Source organism: Sphaerodactylus townsendi, linkage group LG02 (assembly GCF_021028975.2).
Source record: "Sphaerodactylus townsendi isolate TG3544 linkage group LG02, MPM_Stown_v2.3, whole genome shotgun sequence".
In the NCBI taxonomy this organism is placed as follows: Eukaryota; Metazoa; Chordata; class Lepidosauria; order Squamata; family Sphaerodactylidae; genus Sphaerodactylus; species Sphaerodactylus townsendi.
The window spans coordinates 115170084-115191829 of NC_059426.1; the positions used below are offsets into that span (position 1 = coordinate 115170084).

At 44.7% G+C, this 21746-nt stretch overlaps 1 protein-coding gene across 2 annotated transcripts in view; it reads left to right on the forward strand.

Moving 5' to 3' along the window:
• CREB3L1 (cAMP responsive element binding protein 3 like 1) overlaps positions 1-21746 on the forward strand; it is a 112679-nt gene that overhangs the window by 55060 nt on the left and 35873 nt on the right. For both annotated transcript variants that reach the window (XM_048486220.1, XM_048486221.1), the window contains exon 2: positions 10162-10390. In XM_048486220.1, the coding sequence (XP_048342177.1) occupies positions 10162-10390 (229 nt within the window). The remainder of the gene's footprint in view (positions 1-10161; positions 10391-21746) is intronic.

Below are 21746 nucleotides of genomic sequence, written 5' to 3' on the forward strand. Positions count from 1 at the left end.
ACCTTGGCTGCCCTTTTCCTGACTGCTCATTGGTAATACTACATTGGAAACACATCTCGTTCTTGGCTGTGGAATATGAGGGGGTGAGGAGAGGAGAGAGGGAGAGGGAGAGATAAAATAAACAAGGAGGTGAAAGGGAGGATGATAGCATGAGAGAAGACTGTGCTTTTAATTTTGAACCCTGTTTGGAAGCAGCTTTCTCTGCAAAATGATGTTGGTTACATTGCCAGGTGGGTCAATTCAAGTTAGTGACTTGTTTATTTGTAGGCAGTTTCATAGTAGGCCCTTGCTACGTCATACCTGTTGAAAAAGCCATTATCACATCACCAACAGGCACTCAACTAGCAGTTGTAAGGATGCTTGTATGCTTTTGAAACACACTGAAAAATGTCCTGAAAAGATTATTTAAGATCAGATTTGTAGAACTTTGACATTTCTACGTTTCACGTTTATTGAACATCTCCTCAAAGAACTTCATAAGTATCTAAGCCCCATTCATAGCTGTATTTTTATGTTTGTCCTCTGTTTCGAGATTTTCCTTAAAACCACATTGTATAAATGACCATCAGCATTCTAAAGTTTTCATTTTATTTAGTCCCAGGTGTTCCCTACAAGGAGCTCCAGCCAGTTCTTGGTAAACGTTATCTTTGCAGCACATCTCAAGGCTGTGTATACTAAAGAGTAAGCGTTGCAAATGTGTTTTGAGCTCTCTTTTGAATGTGCATGTGACTATAGCATATCAGTGAGTCCAGCATGCTGTACATGCTGTAGCTGCTGGTTGGCTATCTTGTGATTGCAATCTTCCCACTACTACTGGGGCAAAATGCACCTCACAGTCAGTGGGCTGAGACCTACTGCTTTCATCTTAGACACTTTGCTGTGGGACGTTTTTGTTACTAGCAGGAAGCTGATGTCCTGTTTGCCTCTACGTGCTCCTGAATAGTTTCTTGGAGTGTCTTCTCTTCATCCCCCTACTGGGAATAAAAACATCCTGTGCCTGGGAGGGAAGTGGCTCAACATAGGCAATGGGCTGTGTGACCCCTCCTTCCCAGCAAGACAGGGGTGAGGAAATGGAAGCAACACAGCAACTGTCTGGGGCCTGTAACATATGTCAGAATTGGATCCACTAATATGCTACAGCCATACTGGCAGTCTAATCAAGGGGGGGATGGTAGAGTAGCAGCTGGGGACAGAGCTGCAGCAGTGCACCCACACTGTCTACAATAGAGTTTCAGACCATTTGGGAAGGGGAAATTTTTTTTTAAAAAAAAGTCTAGCTGGCTAAAAAAACTTATTGGGAACACTGACTTACACCATACTTTTTGGTGACTGCTGGTGTACAGGGTGTTCCCAGGCCTAAAGTCACTGAGAAAGCCCTTGGAATGCCCCCTTTATGCCAGTGGAGGCTGTTGCATCAGAGGTGGGCTGCAGCAGCGGCCAAACCAAACTTCCAGGTTTGGGCGCCACCATGGCTGGCTCCTGTGGTAAGTCCCTCTGAGCTGGCATCTGGATTTGCACCCCCACCCCCAATCTTTGGATTGCACAATCACAGTGAAAAGATAACTCAAACCACATTTATAATGCTGTGAACCTCTTTTTACAGCATGATTGAACCTATGATAACATGTCAGGGCATCATCAGTGTTTGTTCTGTGAAACTATCATATGTGGGTTACATGAAAAGAAAGATCTTTTCCCATCGTCTTTCAGAGCAAGTTTATTCATGATCTTTGCTTTCACCTTCTAGTTTCTTTGAGGGTTTATGGTACTTCCCATTAGTCTGTCCATGCTGTGATCAACATTTGCAGTAGTGAGTCCATTTGTGACACCAGTGGTAGGATATACATCTTACTGCAGCCCTCTTCCTCTTGCACTCCAGTTTTCTTCACTCTCAGTAACAAGGCTGAGTAACTAACAGATTTATCCTTTCAACCAGTTCCTGTGCAGCCATCTCATTGCTCAGCCTCTGTTTACAGAATGATAATATGTTAAAGCAAAGCAAACACACCTTTCCCTTGGAACCAGGAACTTGCTGCCTGTTGTGTCCGGGGTCTTCAGGTCATCTCCTCCTTTCTCCTAACAAGCCAGTACTAAGTATTTTATCAGCCAAATCTCCCTTCCTCTCTTCTACCAGACTCCCTAACATTGAGCAACCAAAAGTGAGGAGCTCAATCTTCTGAGGGGGCAGTAGGAGTCACTGGAGGCATGGGTGTGTGTGGGGGGGAGAGATACATTTAAATTTCTGCCACTGTGCAGAGGGCTGGACTAGATGACCACTGAGGTCCCTTCCAATTTTATGTTTCTATGATTCTATAATTTTTTATGATTCTAAAAGAAACCATGTGCAGCAGAATGGAGCTTCAAAGCCCATTCATCACAACTGAAAACACTGCTCTTCCCCACTGACTTTGTAAAACACCTGTATCAAATGTCTATTCATATGCTTTTTTCTTATCAATACTACCTTTCAACAAGTTGGATGCTCTGTAACAGATTTGAAATGTACGCAGAAAAACTGTTGTGTATAGAGCTATTGAGGTTTCTGTAGTTGTGGAGGTGATGTCAGCTGAAAGCATGATATTTAAGTGAGTATATGCGTAGTTTCTCCCTCTCTACCTGATGTATTAGTGTGGAAGCCATCCGTGTAAATAAATCTTGTTTTTTATCTTGCTGCTCACCTGATGATTGAGGCATAACAAAAACATCCAATTTTTTCTAATATTGAGATTGAGAAGCGCTGTTATTTTTTTAATTGACCTTGCTTCCATGCCAGAAACCTGACACCTAAAAGTGTACAGCCTGATCAAATGCATGTTTACTCAGAGGTAAGTCCCAATTAATTCAATTGGTCTTATTCATAATAAGATGCAGGCAAAACTTTAGGAACAAGATCCACCAGACCATGGCCACACAGCCCGGAAAACCCACCACAACCAGTTGAATCCGGCCATGAAAGCCTTCAACAATACATTGGGAATGAATTATCTGGAAAAGAGGACATTGTGGGGGAACGTGATTGATCTCTTTTCACAGGCGTAGCTACCACGGGGACATCCGGGGACAAGTGCCCCGGGCGCCACCTTGTGGTGGGCGCAGAAATTGCAGGCTCATTTGTGGCTTTCTGTATTTTTTACCGGTTTTTTCCATTTTGGCCTGCAGGGGGCGCAGTTTTTAGTCTAGTGGCACCAAAATTTCAGACTATAGTCAGGTGACTCTCCTGATGATACCAGCCAAGTTTGGTGAAGTTTGGTTCGGGGGGTCCAAAGTTATGGACCCCCAAGGGGGGTGCCCCATCCCCCATTGTTTCCAACGGGAGCTAATAGTAGATGGGTTATCATTTTGAGGGTCCACAACTTTGGACCCTGGAATCAAACTTCACTAAACCTAGGTGGTATCATAAGGATAGTCTCCTCAGTTGATATCACTCAGGTTTAGGAAGGTTCAGGGGTACAAAGTTATGAACCCCCCGTGCAGTGCTCCATCCCCCATTGTTTCCAATGGGAGCTAATGATTGGGCTACCCTTTGAAGGTCCATAACTTGAACCCCTGAACCAAACTCTTCACTAAACCTGGGTGGTTTTAATCAGGATAATCTCCTAAAGATAGCCTAAAATTTTGGTACTGTTAATAAACATTGCTCTCCTGACAGGCACCCTCAAATTTTCCTCGGTTCTCTCTCTTTAAATCCACCCCTTTGAGTGGATTTAAAGGAGAATCTGGGCTCCTAGATTAAAAAAACATTGAAAGTATTGTTGAAGGCTTTTCACAACCAGATTCAACTGTTGTTGTGGGTTTACAGGTTGTGTGAGTTAGGACTAGATCTTGTTCCTAACGCTTCAATCTGCATCTGTAAGGCATCTTCAGAGGTGTATCACAGAGAGAAGTTTGTTATAAGAGAAGTCTGGACACAGTGTATAATAGACTTCTCTCTGTGATACACCTCTGAAGATACCACAGCCACAGATGCAGGTGAAACATTAGGAACAAGATCTACCACACCACAGCCCTTGCTAAGCCCAGAAAACATTAACAACCAAACAACATTGACAATGATGCTGTTTGGGGTGGATGGGTGGGAAATCTACCCTGAAACAGCATCACTTTCAATGTTGTTTAAACTAGAGAGTCTGTAGCCCTCTTTAAGGTGGATTTGCAAGGAGAATTCAGTTCCTGGGAAAGTTTAAACAATATTAAAAGTGATGCTGTTTCAGGGTGGATCCCCCCCCTTCCAAAATAGCATCACTTTCAATGTTGTGTAAACTAGGAAGCCTTGGGTGTGTTCAGATTTGTGTGTTGGGGCATGTTCTAAAATGTGATGGTGACTTTGAGATGACCTGGTGCAAAAAAATGTTGTTTGGTCGTGGTGGGGGAGGGACGCTGCCCATGGGGGGGGGGGCGCAAAACTCAGATTTTGTCCCGGGCCCCATTTTTCCTAGCTACGCCACTGTCTCTTTTAGTATATGTCACTTAGAAGAGGGAATTGTTCTTGTTGGCAGCAGAAGATAGAATTTGTAATATTAAGTATAAATTACAGGTGGAAAGGTGCAGTGTAGACACAAGAAAAAATGTTTACAGTGAGAGTAGTTCAGTCATGGCAGTCTCCAAGCAGTGGCTAGATGATCACTTGTCAGGGATGCCCTAGTCCAGTGGTTCTCAACCTTCCTAATGCCGCGACCCTTTAATACAGTTCCTCATGTTGTGGTGACCCCCAATCCTAACATTTATCCATTTTACAGATGGAGAACACTGATGCAGAGAGTCTCAGGTGACCCCTATGAAAGGGTCGTTCGACTCCCAAAGGGGTTGCGACCCACAGGTTGAGAACCACTGCTCTAGTCTAATCCTGCACTGAGCAGAGGATTGGATCAGATGGCCTGTATGGCCCCTTCCAACTCTATGATTCTGTTATTGTTCCGTGTGAGATGGATGGGTGCCGTCACCAGAAGCCAGCTGCCCAAGTCTCTGCCGGAACAGACACAAGTGGCCCCTGCTGAGCTGGCTGCCCTAACCCTGGATGGAAGAGGTGCCATTAACAGGGGAGGAAGCCTGCTGTTTTTCTTCTTTTGTCCCCTCCATAAAGGGATGGGTCTGGTGATGGTAGGGGGAAGGTCAACAGCAAATTAGGGACCATACCCCATCAGCCTCTGTCAGCATGGCCAATTGGCCTATGCTGGTAGGGGCTGATGGGAATTGTAGTTCCTGAACATCTGGAGAGCCGCAGGTTCCCTACCCCTGGCATAGAGCCTGCCTCTCAGTTGCTGGTAAAGATATGCATACCAGTATATTAGCAGAAGACAAGACAAGGGGAAACAGTCAAGCACCCCCTCAGGCACTGGTCTTTCACATTAGCTGACAACCTTCACCAGTAGCATTTTGTCTCTCAACATTGTAGAGCCGTGATGGCGAACCTTTGGCACTCCAGATGTTGTGGACTACAATTCCCATCAGCCCCTGCCAGCATGATCAATTAGCCATGCTGGCAGGGGCTGATGGGAATTGTAGTCCATCACAACTGGAGTGCCAAAGGTTCGCCAACACTGTTGTAGAGACACCAGGGGCAACTGAGTCCTGCTAACTCCAGGTTCTGATTAGTGTCGGTTCTTAACCAATAAATTCCTTCATCCTCAACTATCAGGGGTAGAAACCAGGGGTATCAGTGTATATGGGTGTGTGTATGTTTTCAAATAGAACTGGAAACCTGTATAGTTTGGGAATGTTGATCAATGGATGTTTTAGTTCAGTGACATGATGTTACCAGGTTTCTATTTAAACTTTGTCAGTAAATCAGATATGCCCAGTCAATATGTGATTTGTTGACAAGATCTCAAAAGGTTGCTGGAAAACCAAAAGAGAATTAAAATGTCAGGGACCTTTTATTTGGCTCAGTTAATTCTTGTTAGAAATAGAAACAGTTCCTCTGCTAATCCCTGAGAGGACAGAGATGCTCTATCATTGGGCACATGTTTTCTCAGTGGTAGCCTCTGCAGGACAAAGCTTTCTGCAGTAGCTTGTCTTTAATTTGTGCATGGGTTTTTCTTTGACATTTGCTCACTTTCAGCTAGATGGATGGATTTCATGTACCTTGCTTTCCTGGGGTGAAATTGTCCTATATACCAAATCTCTGAAGTGAGGGGTTGCTCCAATATGCCTGTTTTTCACTGCTGACAGATTCCTTTTATGTAATTAATGGCAAGTGGAATTGAATCCATTGTTCTACACAATAATTAAAAGAGCACTATATTCCACATAACATTCTGTGTCCTTACAGTCAAGATCCTGTTATGTTTCCTTGAAAATAAAATAAGTAAATCTTGTTCAGAAAAGGTCTGACTTCTCCTCGCAAGTATCCCTTAACATTTTGCTACTTCCTTCTTCTGTTTCACAGTGAGGCTATGGACACATTTGCTTGCCTGTGGTTAATTCCTTTCCTTTAATTTATAGTGGCCACAGCATTCCTAAATGGATTGTGAATCAGTTTACTTTCAGAGGGACTGTAACGGTTTTAATTACTGCTTTTTTCTTTAAAAAAAGTAATTGCACATTTTTAAATTTTTATTATTATAATTGTGAAATTGCGATGATGAAAACTAACAGAAAATTAGTTCACAATCATTACCACATTTTTGTTTTTCCCTTTCCTGAGAGAACAGAGTAGCTTTAATGGTTCTGTTTTATCCTCACAATAATCCTATGAAGTAAATTAGGCTAAGAAATAGTAACTGGCCAAAAGTCACACAGCAGCCAATTATGCACAACAAGGTTCCTGTGACTTCAGAGAGAACTGGCCAAGGAGTCTTTTTCTAGGGGCCTGTTCGGCATTATTACCCACTGCCCTGTTTGCAGCAGAGCAGGCATTACCCATCAGCTGGCTTTTTGTTTACATGTGTGTGGGGGATGTTTTTCAGGTTCTTTATCGCACATGTGTGCTTAAATTTTTAATATAATCTTTAATTTGTATCTTTGATCTTATAAATCTACCAATCTATCAATAGATTAATATATTGACATTAAAAAGGTGAACTATTAAAAGAAAAGTCTTGAATATGGCATCTGTTCACTTTGCCTGAACACTGATTGTCTTTTATGGTGGGAAGTGAAGGGGAGTAATGGTGTGCAAACTGCAAATCCACAAAAGGACAATGTGAACTACCATCAATCTATTAATCTATCAGCCAGTGAGCTTTTCCTACGGTAGTCTGGAATCACTGGTTGCTTGTGTATAAAACTTGGAGATTGGAGACATCCCAGTTAGTTGATCAAATGCAGGGGCAAATCGGGTGTTTGGACTGATCGACTAGTCTTATTATATTTACATTTTTAGTGTTAGTATCGATTTACTAATCTACTGATATGGTTATTTATTTATTTTTTAAATCTAAAGATCTAAAGATATGCAGGAGTGGGGAGGCCATCGGCAATAGAAATGATGTGGCAGGACAAGAAGAGGGAAGTGGCAACCAGGAGGTGGGCGTGGGGGAAGTGTGCAAAGCAGTATGAGAGAGTGGTGGGGTAAGACTAGGTGGGTTGGCTGTGGTGGGAGGGAACAGATCCAGGGCAAAGCTATGCCCACTGGCAATACTGTCTTACTCTGGCAGCAAAGCAAAATTAAAATCATGCTATAAGTGGATTTGCTTGCCGCAGAAAGAGTGGAAAGGGAAAGTGGGACTTGAAGAAATATGTCTGTACAAGAAATCTTGCCACAGGGGACATTCACCTCCACCATGCAGTGAACACCTTGTGCATAATCAGCCAGTGAGTTTCATGGTTAGTAGGCATTTGAACCCAGGCTTCTCTGTTGTATTACTCTAATCACCACAATAGCATTTATTACAAAGAGAAAAGTAATAATTGAAGCTTCTTCTGCTGCCTGAAGCTTCCCTGACAGTCTGACATGACAGTCTGACAGTCTGTCACTCAGCAGGAATGTAGAAGTGCATAAACACATCTGGTTCACCAGATAAGCCTCTGCCACTCAGGTGGAGGAGTAGGGAATCAAATCTGGTTCTCCAGATTAGAATCCACGTGCTCTTAACCACTACACCACGCTGGCTTTTTCAAAGGAAATGCTTACATGCGTATTCGGGATTCTTGGCCCAGTAAAGTTTCTAGATGTTTAACAATATATGATCATGTATCTAAGAGACCTGCATGTATCTGAGAGATATGTAGGTTATATGATTGCTACAGGGAGCGCCATCATTTCCCACAGCAATCATAATAAAAAGAAAGATCATGTGCAGTTGGGTGCTGTGTGGTTTCCGGGCTGTATGGCCGTGTTCTAGCAGCATTCTCTCCTGACGTTTCGCCTGCATCTGTGGCTGGCATCTTCAGAGGATCTGATGTTGGGAAAGCAAGTGGAGTATATATCTGTCCAGGGTGTGTGGGGAGTGTCCAGGGTGGGTGGGGAAACCTTGTCTGTGAGTAACAAAGGCTGCAACCAGGTCAATAGTTGAGGGCATCTGAATAGAAGTATGAGTAACAATAAAGCCTGGGAGTAACCCTGTAGATAGCAAGGTCACTGGTGGGAGCATCTGAATAGAAGTATCCTGGCCTTTGTTTCTTTTGTCTATGGTCATCCTGTGTTTGTGTGGAGCTGGTTTGACACAGTCTTGACCCTAGTATTTTTCAACACTGGCAGCCAAGTTCTGTTCATTTTCATAGTTTCTTCCTTCCTGTTAAAATTGTCCATGTGCTTATGGATTTCAATTGCTTCTCTGTGTAGTCTGACGTAGTGGCTTTCAGAGTGGTCCAGAATTTCTGTTTTTTCAAATAATATTCTATGTCCAGGTTGGTTTATCATGTGTTCTGCTATTGCTGATTTTTCTGGCTGAAATAGTCTGCAGTGCCTTTCGTGTTCTTTGATAATGTGTCTGTGCGCCATGCTTGGTGGTTCCTATGTAGACTTGTCCACAGCTGCATGGTATGCGATAGACTCCTGCAGTAGCTAGAGGATCCCTCTTATCCTTTGCTGAACGTAGCATCTGTTGAATTTTCTTAGTGGGTCTGTAGATTGTTTGTAGGTTGTGCTTCTTCATCAGTTTTCCTATGCGAAAAATACTAGGGTCAAGACTGTGTCAAACCAGCTCCACACAAACACAGGATGACCATAGACAAAAGAAACAAAGGCCAGGATACTTCTATTCAGATGCTCCCACCAGTGACCTTGCTATCTACAGGGTTACTCCCAGGCTTTATTGTTACTCATACTTCTATTCAGATGCCCTCAACTATTGACCTGGTTGCCGCCTTTGTTACTCACAGACAAGGTTTCCCCACCCACCCTGGACACTCCTCCACACACCCTGGACAGATATATACTCCACTTGCTTTCCCAACATCAGATCCTCTGAAGATGCCAGCCACAGATGCAGGCGAAACGTCAGGAGAGAATGCTGCTAGAACACGGCCATACAGCCCGGAAACCACACAGCACCCAAGTGATTCCGGCCGTGAAAGCCTTCGACAATACATCATGTGCAGTGTTTTTTACAATGAAATACACTTGAGAACTGTGCTTGATAGTAACACCATGTTGTATGTTCGGTCATCAGGTAGTTTAATTGTGTACTGGTTTGATATACTTGTGCTTTTTTCTGTCCAGGTATGAGTAACAGAATATCGTGGAAAGCATGCTGTGTTTTGTTATGGGGCCCCAGGGAAGAACTGGGAATAGCTGCCTATTTTGCCACTTCTTGGAAGATATGAAATGGGAGGAAATCTTTTTTAAAGGATGCTTGCCACTTGTAATTTTTTTTAAAAAAAGGCTACAAATACACTATTATTATTGGAAGTATGTATGTTGGTGAGCTAGTCATTATGATATCCACCATCACTGATGTCACCAAGGGAAAAATAAATTGTCTGACAAGATGGGGAGATAAACTATTCAGAATGGGAGGGGTAAGAGTTCATGGGATAATTAATAGTACAAGATAGTCTTGCAGATATATCTTTGAGGACTTTGGCCTATTCATTTTTTAAAGTGAAAAAGCCCAGTTTTCTATAACTATGAAAACAGTAAGAATAAAAGATGAATATATGTTTCTCTTCCAAATTATTTGGCTTCCACCATGTCTGGCCTGGGATAGAATTCGGTGGAAGGCCCACTAGTCTTTCACAGAAGCGACATTAATGCTTTTCTTTCAATTGTTCCTTTCACAGCATTTTTCTGAGAGCTTTGATCACTTCTCAGAGAACATGGAGGATTTTTCCAGTGAACTATTCAACAGTTTCTTTGATGACCACATTCTGGCAGAAAAGAACCCCCTGCTCGACATGGACCTGGATCCTCCCACGCCTGGTATCCAAGCAGAGCACAGCTATTCCCTCAGTGGAGACTCTGCTCCCCAGAGTCCCCTCATGCCCGTCAAGACAGAAGAGGATGCTAATGGTGAGCACAAGAAAAATGCTTGCTGGACCCCAAATGTTGACTCTTGCAGTGCTCTTAAAAGAGGGAAGTCTTACTGAAAGGAACAATTTGGTTGTGTTTTCTTCCAATTGACCATTGCCCTTCAAAGCAGATGACCTGGCTTGCAAACAGGAACTACCCATTCCTTCAGTACATTGTTCTGCAATTAAATATGGCCCTTGGCAATTAACGTGTACCCGTTTTAACACATTTTTACAAATAGCAGAACTGATGTTGTTCATCAAATTATCTACACGGAAATACAAATGCCTAATTAAGCTAACCTGGAATGGTCTTCATCCTTTCTTCTCACACATCCTGAGTTGTTTCTCTAAGCAACTCAGAGGGGAACATATATTATTCTTTCCTCTCCCATTTTATCCTCACAGCAAACATATGACATATATTAGGCAAAGTTAGAGGGACTAGCTCTCAATGTTGCCCAGTAAAATGATGGCTGTAACCCCCAAAAAGGATCCAGTGTGGTACAGTGATCAGCGTGTCGGACTAAGATTGGGGAAACCAAATTACCATTCTGGGCCTAAGCAGTGTTATGTTTTCCTCATGGTGATCAGATATGTGCTCTAAGGTCTGCTCTCAGAATTCAGTTTCCAGGTGCATGGCGGGGGGCAGATTTTGATTGGGAACATAGCACACAGGGAGAGAAGCACTATGACTTCCTCCAGTACAGTTTTCCTCATTTGAAACCACCATAGTGGTCTTCCCACACACTATGGTTGAAAGGAGAATTGGGCCGCGTGTGGTGGGAATTATGTCTGAATACAGGACTAGCAGTGCACATCTGATTGTCAGAGCTAATGAAGGAAGCAAGAAAAATTTATCATTCATTAGACTCGGGGTGGGGATTTGACCCTGGGTCTCCATGCTCTTTACCCAACTTTCTAACCACTGTATTATACTAAATTTTTCTTTGGATTTTCTGGAAATACATTTTTGCTACCAGTTTGAAATAGTTGTGTTAAAATTAAGAAACTGCCACCTGTTTGAATGAGCCAGGAGAAGGTTGCTTGCCCTGCCCCCATGGGAAAGACAGGCATCTGCAAACATGCCCAATAGGGCATTTAATCAAAGGGTGCAGCTCCAAAGGGCATTTGACTTAACCCCCCTGGAAACACTCCACGTGTCTTTACCAGGATAAAAAAAGATGAGTAAGGGAATAAATCTCAACAAATTGAAGAAAGCCAGCTACAATTTACAGTATTTTATTTTAGTTTCCTGTTTATAAAGAACATTGGTAAAGAAGGTAAACTGAAATTGGTTTTCTTTGGTTTAACGTTTTTGACAAAAACAGAATTAAGTTATAATGGGAAAAAATATGCCAGACTTAACAATGACCTTGGTCACTTAATCAGGATCTACAACAACAGACTAAACAGATTTTGGCTTTGTGAGTCACAGCAAGAGTCACTAACCCGCTGTTCAAAAAGGGGGGAAAATACTATCTTACAGTGATTCAGTGTACTAACTGGTTATTTCCATCCTGGATCTTGTCCAATTTCACTAAAAATTGCTGTATGTTCCCATGTTTTAATTAGTGTGGGTTGCTCAAAGATGGTCTTTTTCTATAACTGGAAATCTCTGGAACTATCCATTTACACTGAGCAAACCAGAGAATTACCAACCACACTAAGGAGAAACCTAATGGTGTCCAGAATCTTTAGCAAAGATCTTTATTAGAATATTCACTTTGAAATTTAGATGAATCTGAGTACACTCGAGCAATTCCTCTAGGTAGACTGGCATTCAATTAAACATTTTGACACAGAAATCTGGCTTTCTTCTTCTTGCAATATTGCTGTTCAGCCGAGGTCTTCTAAAGTGTCCTATTCATTAATATTTGTGAACTAATTAATTTATAAACTAGCCAGGAACATCTTGTTTACATCACGCCAGTTCCAAAAAGCACATATATATAAGGACATTCTTTGCAATTTGCATGTATGTACCCAGAAGGATTTACCCCAAAGACTGGCAGACTGCATGGAAGCATCTTTCTTCTTAACTAGTTTTCCTATCTGCTTACTCTGGAAAGCACAGATGAGTCTGTTCACATGGGAAGTAGGGTTGCCCTCTAGTAAATTACTTCTCAGATTAAGTAATGTAGACATTTCAGGCAACATACTGCACTGAACATACTGCAGGGCTGTGTCTACTCTCTGCTACCCCCTCCTTTAATTCTGTGCCAAGAAAATTGGAATTGTATACATCATATAGCAATACTAGCCTCCAGATGGGACCTGGGATCCACAAGATTCATAGCTCATTTCCAGACTACAGTGATCAGTTTCCCTGGAGAAAATTGATACTTTAGACTTGGACTCTACGGCACTGAGGCCCTTGTCCTCCTGAGCCTTCATCTCCAAATCTCTGGAAGTTTCCCCACCTGGATCTGGCAATCCTACTGTCCCATCCCCTTAATGTAGCCAGAGTAGACCTGGCAACCCTAATATCATACAAATTAGGTATATTGGCATAATTTCTTTTGCTTAATTGATTCTGCCTCTACTGAACAAAGGGAGCAGCAAGGAACTAGGTAAAAGTGAACGAGCAATCCTAGATGAATCGGAATGACAAATCTGCACATGACCTATTTCGTTTTGGCTTCAGGCCTGGTTTCAACATTGAGATACTTTTAGTTGCTCTTGTGGATGACCTGTTGTTTCAGATGGACAAGGATAATAGTTCCCTTTTGGTCCTGCTAGATCTTTTTGCAGCCTTTAATACTGTGGACTGCCTACTTCTTTAGAGACATCTGAAGTAAAATGTTAAGCTTATAGGGACATCATTCTGATGGCCTCAGCTCCTCTCTTGAGTAGAAATTGAGTAGAAAGAGTACTCATTGGGAATGCTGAATCTACAGCTTGAGGCCTGAGCTACAGTGTTCTGAAAGATTTTGTCCATTCCATAATGCTTTTAACAATCTGTGTAAGAACTCTAAATTAGACTGTCTGCAACCTGGGATTGGATGTCAAAAGCATGTTGAAGACCAACCTTTTATCTTATTAACTAACTTCAGCAGTGATTTCTTGATTCTGAATCAACAAATGAATGCCACGTAACCAGTGACATAGGTATAGCTTTTTTAATGGGGTGGGCTACCCCCACCCCAGGGGGCAGGCCACACCTCCCTAAGCTCCACCCCCAGCCCCGGTGCTTATAAAAGCAGCTCTCCGAGGCCAGGGACGGCAGACTCCCCTGCCCGCCCTGCCCCCCCCCAGGCATCACTTTCAATGTTTAAACTGGGGCATCACTTTCAATGTTTAAACTGAGGACCTCAAATTCTCCCTTTACATCCATGCCAAAGGGGGTAGATTTAAAAGAAGAATCTGGGGAAATTTGAGGGGTGCCTACTGTTAGGGGTGCAATTGTTAAGCTAGCAGCACCAAAATTTCAGGGTTTCTTTCGGAGACTCCCCTGATGATACCACCCAGGTTTGGTGAGGTTTGGTTCAGGGGGTCCAAAGTTATGTACCCTCAAAGGTATAGCCCCCATCTTCTATTGGAAACAATGGGGGATGGGACACCCCCTTTGGGAGTCCATAACTTTGGACCCACTGAGCCAAACCTCACCAAACCTGGGTGGTATTCTCCCAAAAAATTCCTGAAATTTTGGTGCTGCTATTCTAAAAGATGCACCCCCTACAGGTCAAAAACTAAAAAAACACTAAAAATACAAAAAACCCAAATGGGGGGGCGGAGCTTAGGACATTTAATGGGTGGGTTTGAATCCGAGAACCATCACCCCCTTATCTACATCCTTGTTTGTAACTCAAGGCTAGAAACCTGCTTAATGAAGAAAGGTGGCTAATAAAAGTTTTAAATCAAACTTTTTTAATTTTGAAAAAATCAAAGCTTTAATTCTCAAGCAGATTAATTTCATAGCGCATGATAATTTTTGTGCCTTCCTGGAATCCCAACTGACTGCAAGTTCTGACTACAGAAATGTGTGATATTTATTATGATAAAAGTTGGTTACTTTGCATTTGTTTATGTTCTCAGACCTAATTTCTTTACCTTCCTGGAAAAGAAGTCAAGCAAAACTTTCACATTCCCATTAGGGAAAGTAGGCCCAATAAAAAGGGTCAATTTACCCAGTTTTTCCCTTCTGGCAAGCTGCAGGCAGCATCTGATCAGGACTCTTACCTTTACAGGTTGTGGGAGAACAGAACCCAGTGACATTCCTGGCACTTTGGGTGGGTGTAGACACAGGAGAGGAGGCCATTGACAGCAGCCAAGAGCTCACTGGAACGAGCAGTAGGCTTAAGTGGCTTTCCTTCTTGCCAGCAGATCTCTCAGCAGGAGATGGGGAACAGTCGTTTCAGGGTCTATTTTTAAAACAATTCATTTTAGGATAATTCATGATGGCAGGATATTTTCAGAGCAATCCCAGCAGAGGATCCTGTAATTTGTGGGATCATGTGGGTGTCCTAGTGGCTGATCGACAACAGTTGGCCTGAAAAAGGAATGACACAGATTCAATGTATAACGAGAAAAAAGACCTTCCTTTTAACAGGAGGAAAATATTCCCTGCTGCAGTCAGAAATTATTCACGCTCTGTGACATAAAACATCAAGAAGGGAAAGACAGATAAACTATCCTTTTTTGTTGGTGATTCATCTGGAACAGCACAGTCAGGACTGCTGTATCCAAAATAGCTCTTTAAGTGGTAAAGCTGTTCTAGATTATGCCATTTCAGAAACCAGGGGAGGGACTTCACTCTCTTCATATCTATAGGTAAGAAGACAGATAGGTATTTTCCAGAGTCACCTCCAGTACCAGGTCAGGTATGTTTTGGAGAGACTGCAATTTTTAATACATCATTTAGCCTTCATTGGGAGCATTATATTCTATCTGGAATAGGGAGGCTCCAGAATAAAATGAAGCTCCCTGTTATCTGCTTCCCCATTATCTTCTCCACTCAGTACAAAATCCCCTAAACCCTACCTAGCCTAATCTAACATACTGCAAAGGCTGTTGGCCAAGAAATGGTGGGCCATTTTTCTGCAGCTGGAGAGCAAGGCAGTCATCCTAATTCCTAGTAGAAGCAGTGTGGTAGCGAAGCTGAATGGGAGTTCAGCTGCATTCTGCTTACTTTTGAGCAGACCCTGACCTAGTGAATGAGCTGGGGACCTGCAGAATGGAGTGATGCAGGGTTTGCTTGTTTTTTTGGCCTGCCTATGATTAGGAGAGGAGAACTTTGCAGATCAACATAATAAAATAAGATTTTAATAGCTTCCTCTGCCCATGAATTAATCTCTCTTCTGTCCCTTGTGCAGTTTTGGAAAATCAAAATACTTCATGTGGTAGATTCTATAGATTGTGAGTCCAGAGTTTTTCTTCACATATGCATTCCAAATTTCTGACTTATATATATACAAAGTATCCTAGGAAGATTGCCCAAGCCAATTTTCTTGGTGACCATTACATGGCAAGATGCAGCAGCTTCACCACTTTAGCTTTATTGCTGAAAATCTCTGATGGGCTTGTGGAGAGAGTACCGGTATGCATCTATTCAAAAAGGCATTTTTAGAATCAAACTAGCTATGATGGAAATTATGGATCTCCAAGCATCTTTTAAAGATGAATTAAAGCCACATGGGTTGCAGATTTGAATTGGAGTTGAGCAGGGAGGGGAGAGAGAAGTGCAATTTAATCCTTCACTCCTGTGTAATTTCACAGGAACACAACTGTTATTAACCCTTTGAAGAAAAAAGAGTCACTTGTCTTTTGTTTGTCTTTTTCTTTGAAGAATAATAGTGTGAAGTGTGTGTATCCTTATCCTTAGATGTTCCTAGAGGGAAATGCCTGGTGATGAAGTGATCCAGTACTTTGAATGAACAGAGTTGCCATTGTTGTATTCTGGGAAGCTTCAGGCTTAGCCTTTGCTTCTTGCTTAGTCTGGGGAAATTGTGGCAGGACTTGTGATAGCCTATAGTTATCATTAATGCAGGCAAACGTGTGTGTCAGTCTCTTTATGAACGTTGTGTAAATCCTCATACAAAGACATGAAGTTCAGTGCTGGTAACTATAAAGTTATGCACATTGGACCAAAAAGCCCAACTAAATATATGCTGTTGGGGTCTGGACTGACTGAGATCAAAACTGAAAGAGATCTTGGGGTTATAATGGATAGTGGATAGCTCAATAGAAATGTAGACAGTGCATATCATCAGTAGAAATTATAAAGGACCATCAGAATAGCTTTGCACTACAGTACTGGGAAAGGAGAGTGTGCGGCCTTCAAAGGAATTTATTTATTTATTTAATTTCTACCCCGCCCATCACCAAAAGAATGATGTCTCAATCTTCATCCATTAATTTATTTTTGCCTATGTGGCTGCTGCTTTGCCAAAGCAGGGGAAGCTGGCATTCCTGTGGACTTGTGATAACCCCCCACACGCAAACACACACACACACACAAGATGATCTCTGATAACTTGAACTGGAGGTAAGGGCTTTTGGGTCAAAGGGTGTGTTGTGGGACAGTGGCCACTCCCACTCACCCAAACAGATCCCCCCAAGAAATGCCAGCTTGAAGAGCCAGCTGTGGTCAACTGTGGGGCAGGAGGACACCATTGGGGTAATGGCGCAAGGCTCCCCAAACACTGCTGGCCCAAGACTCCGCAGCACCACTTACCCCACCTAGGGGCTCCCTGCTGGCAGGAAAGTGAAGATGGTGCTGGCGCTCTCCAACAGCCTGCAAAGGGCAGTGACAATGGAGCAAAGCACAGCAGAGGCCAGCAACGTTGCAGTAGGCTGCTCCACCTACTACTGGTTGAGCCTGCACGCATGGTAGGCCCCTGCATCAGAAGGTAGAAGGGAGCAGAATCGGACAGAAATCTAGGAGAGGGGAGCACCAGAGTGATGGGAAGCTGGGGCCATCAGGCTAAGGAAGGGTGGGCTCTCTCTTGACCCCAAGGGTCTGGTTGGGTGGGCCTACACCAGGGATAGGGTTATAAGAAGGAGGGACGGGAGAAGGCCAAGGAGGAAGACGCTGTCCACCAGTCTGCTGCTCTGGGAAATTTGGTGTCCTCCCTTCTTGTTGTTGTTGTTGTTGTTGATGATGATGATTAGTTTTGTATACTGCTCTCCCCCGAAGGGCTCTAGGCGGTTAACAACATATAAGTAGAGCACAATTTAAAGCATCAGTAATTCATGGTACAAACTTATGGCTCTATTAACATTAAAACAACTAAAGAACCCTCCGGGATTTTCTCCGGGATTTTCCGGGATTTTCTCGGGGATCAGCAAATGGACCTGGCTTGTGTCACCGAAACCTGGGTGCAAGAAGGTGAGACCGTTGCCTTGGGCGAGGTCTCGCCACCAGGTTTCGCGTGTCTCCACCGGTCACGAACACAGGGCCGGGGTGGTGGTGTGGCAATGTTCATCCGTGATACTATCTCCTTTAGGGCTGTCCCTGTCCCAGAGATCGTGGGTCTGGAGTGTGTTGGCTTGGAGTGGTTGGCCTTGGAGAGGTTGGCTGTCCTCCTGGTGTACCGGTCGCCTAGCGCACCAGGGGACGGCCTGCCGCGGCTGCTGGAGGTGGTGGCTGACTGGGCGTTGCGGTTCCCCAGACTTATTGTCTTGGGTGACTTCAACGTCCATGTTGACACCGCCTCATGTGCAGTGGCCGCGGACCTGGTGTCATCCATGGCGACGCTGGGCCTCTCCTTAGTAAGTTCTGGCCCCACTCATGAGGCCGGGCACACACTAGATCTGGTCTTTGGGTCAGGGGTTGATGTGGTCATATCCTCTATGGATAGAGTGCCATGGTCTGACCACTATACCCTGAAGGTTCGGGTCTCGGCGACGGGCAGATTTATGCCCGCCCGCGGAGACTTATGGATCCTATTGGATTCCTGAATGCTCTGCGGGACCCTGAACCTACCGGTTCCCTCGATGAGCAGGTGGAAGACTGGAATTCCCGCCTTTCCGAAGCCATTGAGGTTATTGCTCCCTGGCGCCCTCTGTGCCCCCAGTCATGACTGGCTCCTTGGTATACTGAGGAGCTACGCCGTATGAAACGGGAGCTCAGACGGCTAGAGCGAGTGTGGAGGAAGTCTCGTGGCGAGGCTGCGAGAACATCTTATAGGACGTTTATGAAAGCCTATGAGGTGGCGACGAAGGAGGCGAAGAGGGTGTTCTTCTCTTCCTCTCTCGCATCTGCTAGCTCCCGCCCAGCACAATTATTTCGGATAATTCGATCGTTAACCTCTCTATCAGAGGGCTCTACAAATCACCAATTGGCCATCAGCTGTGAGGCATTTATGAGCTTTTTTGCAGATAAAGTCACGTCGCTCCGCCATGACCTCCCTGCCACCTTAGAGACAATATGCGAACTGGAGGCTCCCTTGCCGTCTTCTGGCCCTTGTTTGGCCCAGTTTTCCCTGCTCTCTGAAGCCGCTGTCGACAGGGTTCTGGCTGCTGTTAGACCTACTACCTGTCCTCTGGATCCGTGCCCCTCCTGGCTTATTAAAACATGCCGGGCGGAGTTACGGCCCCATCTGTTGAATATCATCAATAGCTCCCTTGAGCAAGGAGCCTTTCCAGATGGGTTGAAGGAGGCAGTGGTCCGCCCACTCTTAAAAAGACCATCTTTAGATCCTGGAGATCTGGCCAATTACCGCCCCGTTTCGAACCTTTCGTTTCTGGGGAAGGTAATTGAGAGAGTGGTGTTGGAGCAGCTTCAGGGCTTCCTGGAGGACACATCGGCTTTCGATCCCTTCCAGTCCGGCTTCCGTGCTGGGCATGGGACGGAGACTGTTCTCGTCGCCGTCACAGATATGCTCCGTTTACAACTAGACCGAGGCGGATCGGCACTGCTGGTGTTGTTAGATCTCACCGCAGCGTTTGATGTGGTCGATCACAATCTTTTGACCCACCGCCTGGCCGCTTCCGGGGTGCGGGGCACTGTCCTTCAGTGGATTGCCTCGTTTCTCCGGGACCGGACTCAGCAAGTGTGGTGCGGGGACCAAGCCTCCCGGAGCTGCCCACTTCATTGTGGTGTGCCTCAGGGAGCGCTGTTGTCCCCGCTGTTATTTAATATCTATATGCGACCCCTTGCTCAGTTGGTACGGAGCTTTGGGCTGACTTGTCATCAATATGCCGATGACACTCAGCTCATTCTGTTGATGGAGGGGGGAGCAGTCGCCGCCCCTGCGGCTCTCCAGCATTGTTTGGAGGCGGTTGCTGGTTGGTTGCAACAGAGCAGGTTAAAACTGAATCCATCGAAGACGGAGATCCTTTGGCTGGGGCGCGAAGGGGGGGCTGGGGATTTTCAGCCGCCGGTGTGGGAGGGGGCTACATTGGCACCGGCCTCCTCCGTCCGCAGCCTGGGGGTCCACCTGGATTCGTCTCTTTCAATGGAGACCCAGGTGGCCCATGTAACCCGGGTTGCGTTTTTCCATCTTCGACAAGCCCGGCGGCTGGCCCCTTTCCTCTCCCAAGCAGACCTAGCTACTGTGATCCATGCAACGGTCACCTCCAGGCTAGACTATTGCAACTCGCTCTACGCGGGCCTGCCCTTGCGTCTGATCCGGAAGTTAAAATTGGTCCAGAATGCGGCGGCCCGTCTGCTCACAGGGGGTGCCGCCAGAGACCACATCTCACCTGTGTTATGCCGTCTGCATTGGTTACCAATAGAATTCCGAATCATTTTCAAGGTGTTGGTGCTAACCTTTAAGGCCTTGAGCGGTCTGGGACCTCCGTACCTGTGGGACCGTCTTGCCCCATATGTCCTGAACCAGCCTCTGCGCTCTGCAGAGGCCAATTTGCTGATGATCCCTGGCCCCTCCATGATGCGGCTAGCCTCTACCCGGGCCAGAGCCTTTACAGCTCTGGCCCCCGCCTGGTGGAACGCTCTCCCTCCAGCTGTGCGGGCCCTGTGGGATCTCAATGAGTTCCGCAGGGCCTGCAAGACTGAGCTGTTCCGCCAGGCCTTTGGGGAGGCTGGCCGCTGATGCCCCCCCCCCCCCGTTAACATCTGTGGATCCTGCCGTCCCTCCCCTCTTTTAGGGGATTGGTTAGTAGGTCGCCTCTTGTATTATTTATTGTATTTGATTTTAACATGCTGCTTTTAATGGGGTTTTAATGATTTAAAGATTATAGAGCCATTTACTATGATTTATTTAACGATTTAAGATTTATTGATTTTATTTGTGCTCTATTTGTATATTCATGTTCACCGCCCTGAGCCCTTCGGGGGAGGGCGGTATATAAATGTAATAAACAAACAAACGAACGAACAAACGAATGAATGAATGAATGAATGAATATATAAATAAATAAATAAAACACAGAGTTCTAAATTGTTCTGTGACCTGTGGTGCTATAGGGGAGCTGGTAAAGCCCATAGGGGCAGGACTGGAAGAAGTGACCCCAACGACGAGAGGTGCCACAGGGTGTGATTCCAAACAGGTTTGACCCATGCACCTCAATTTTAGAAATGCTCTTGAACCCAAACTAGACTCAGTGGCAGCCTCATCTCTTTAGTTTGGAAAGAGGTCCTAGGGGACTACGGGCCCAGGTTCAAGATCTGCTCAGTGGAAGCCTGCTGATAATCTCAGGGGCCAGCAATGAGAACTCGCAGACCCTGACAGAGCGGCCTCTGGCAACACTGGCACATCATCAGCCAGTGCCTCTGCCCTTGACTCCACAGGCTCTTCCCCACAGGCTCTTCCTGTGGTTGGAGAAGGTCCTGACTGTGGGGGCAGGGCATCCAGAATTGGGGAGAAGGATGTGACCCCCATTATTTTACTATTTGCTTATTTTATTTTGTTTACATAATTTATAGTATGCCTTTTTCACTTGGACACAAAGTTAATCAATGCAATCAACAGGATGCGGTAGTCAACATACAAAACAATAGGATTACAGTTGGTGAACCAACCTGTAGTTTGAAAACAGAACTGTTACAAAGCAGAAGTCTTAATATGACAAATTAAATGATACAAAAATTACATAGTAGGATCCCAGTTTCTGTCAGCCAAACACAGTAGTATAAACCACAGGATCTCATAATTTACCTAAGAAACTTTGTGATTCATTTCATACAGTGCAACTCTGTTGCCTGTGCAAAAAAGCGCTTTTGAATAATTCAGTATTGCGTAGCTGGTGGGAAGCCAGGAGAATGGGAGCCTTCCTGGCCTCCTCAGGCAGACCATTCCACAAGTTGAGGACCACAACAGAGAAGGCACATGTATGGGCAGTTGTTTATTTTGTCCATTTGCAGGTTGGCATCTGCAGAAGACCTTACTAATTGGAGCAAAGCTGTTGTAGCAACGCATAGGGGGATAGGCAGTCTTGCAAATACAAGAGTC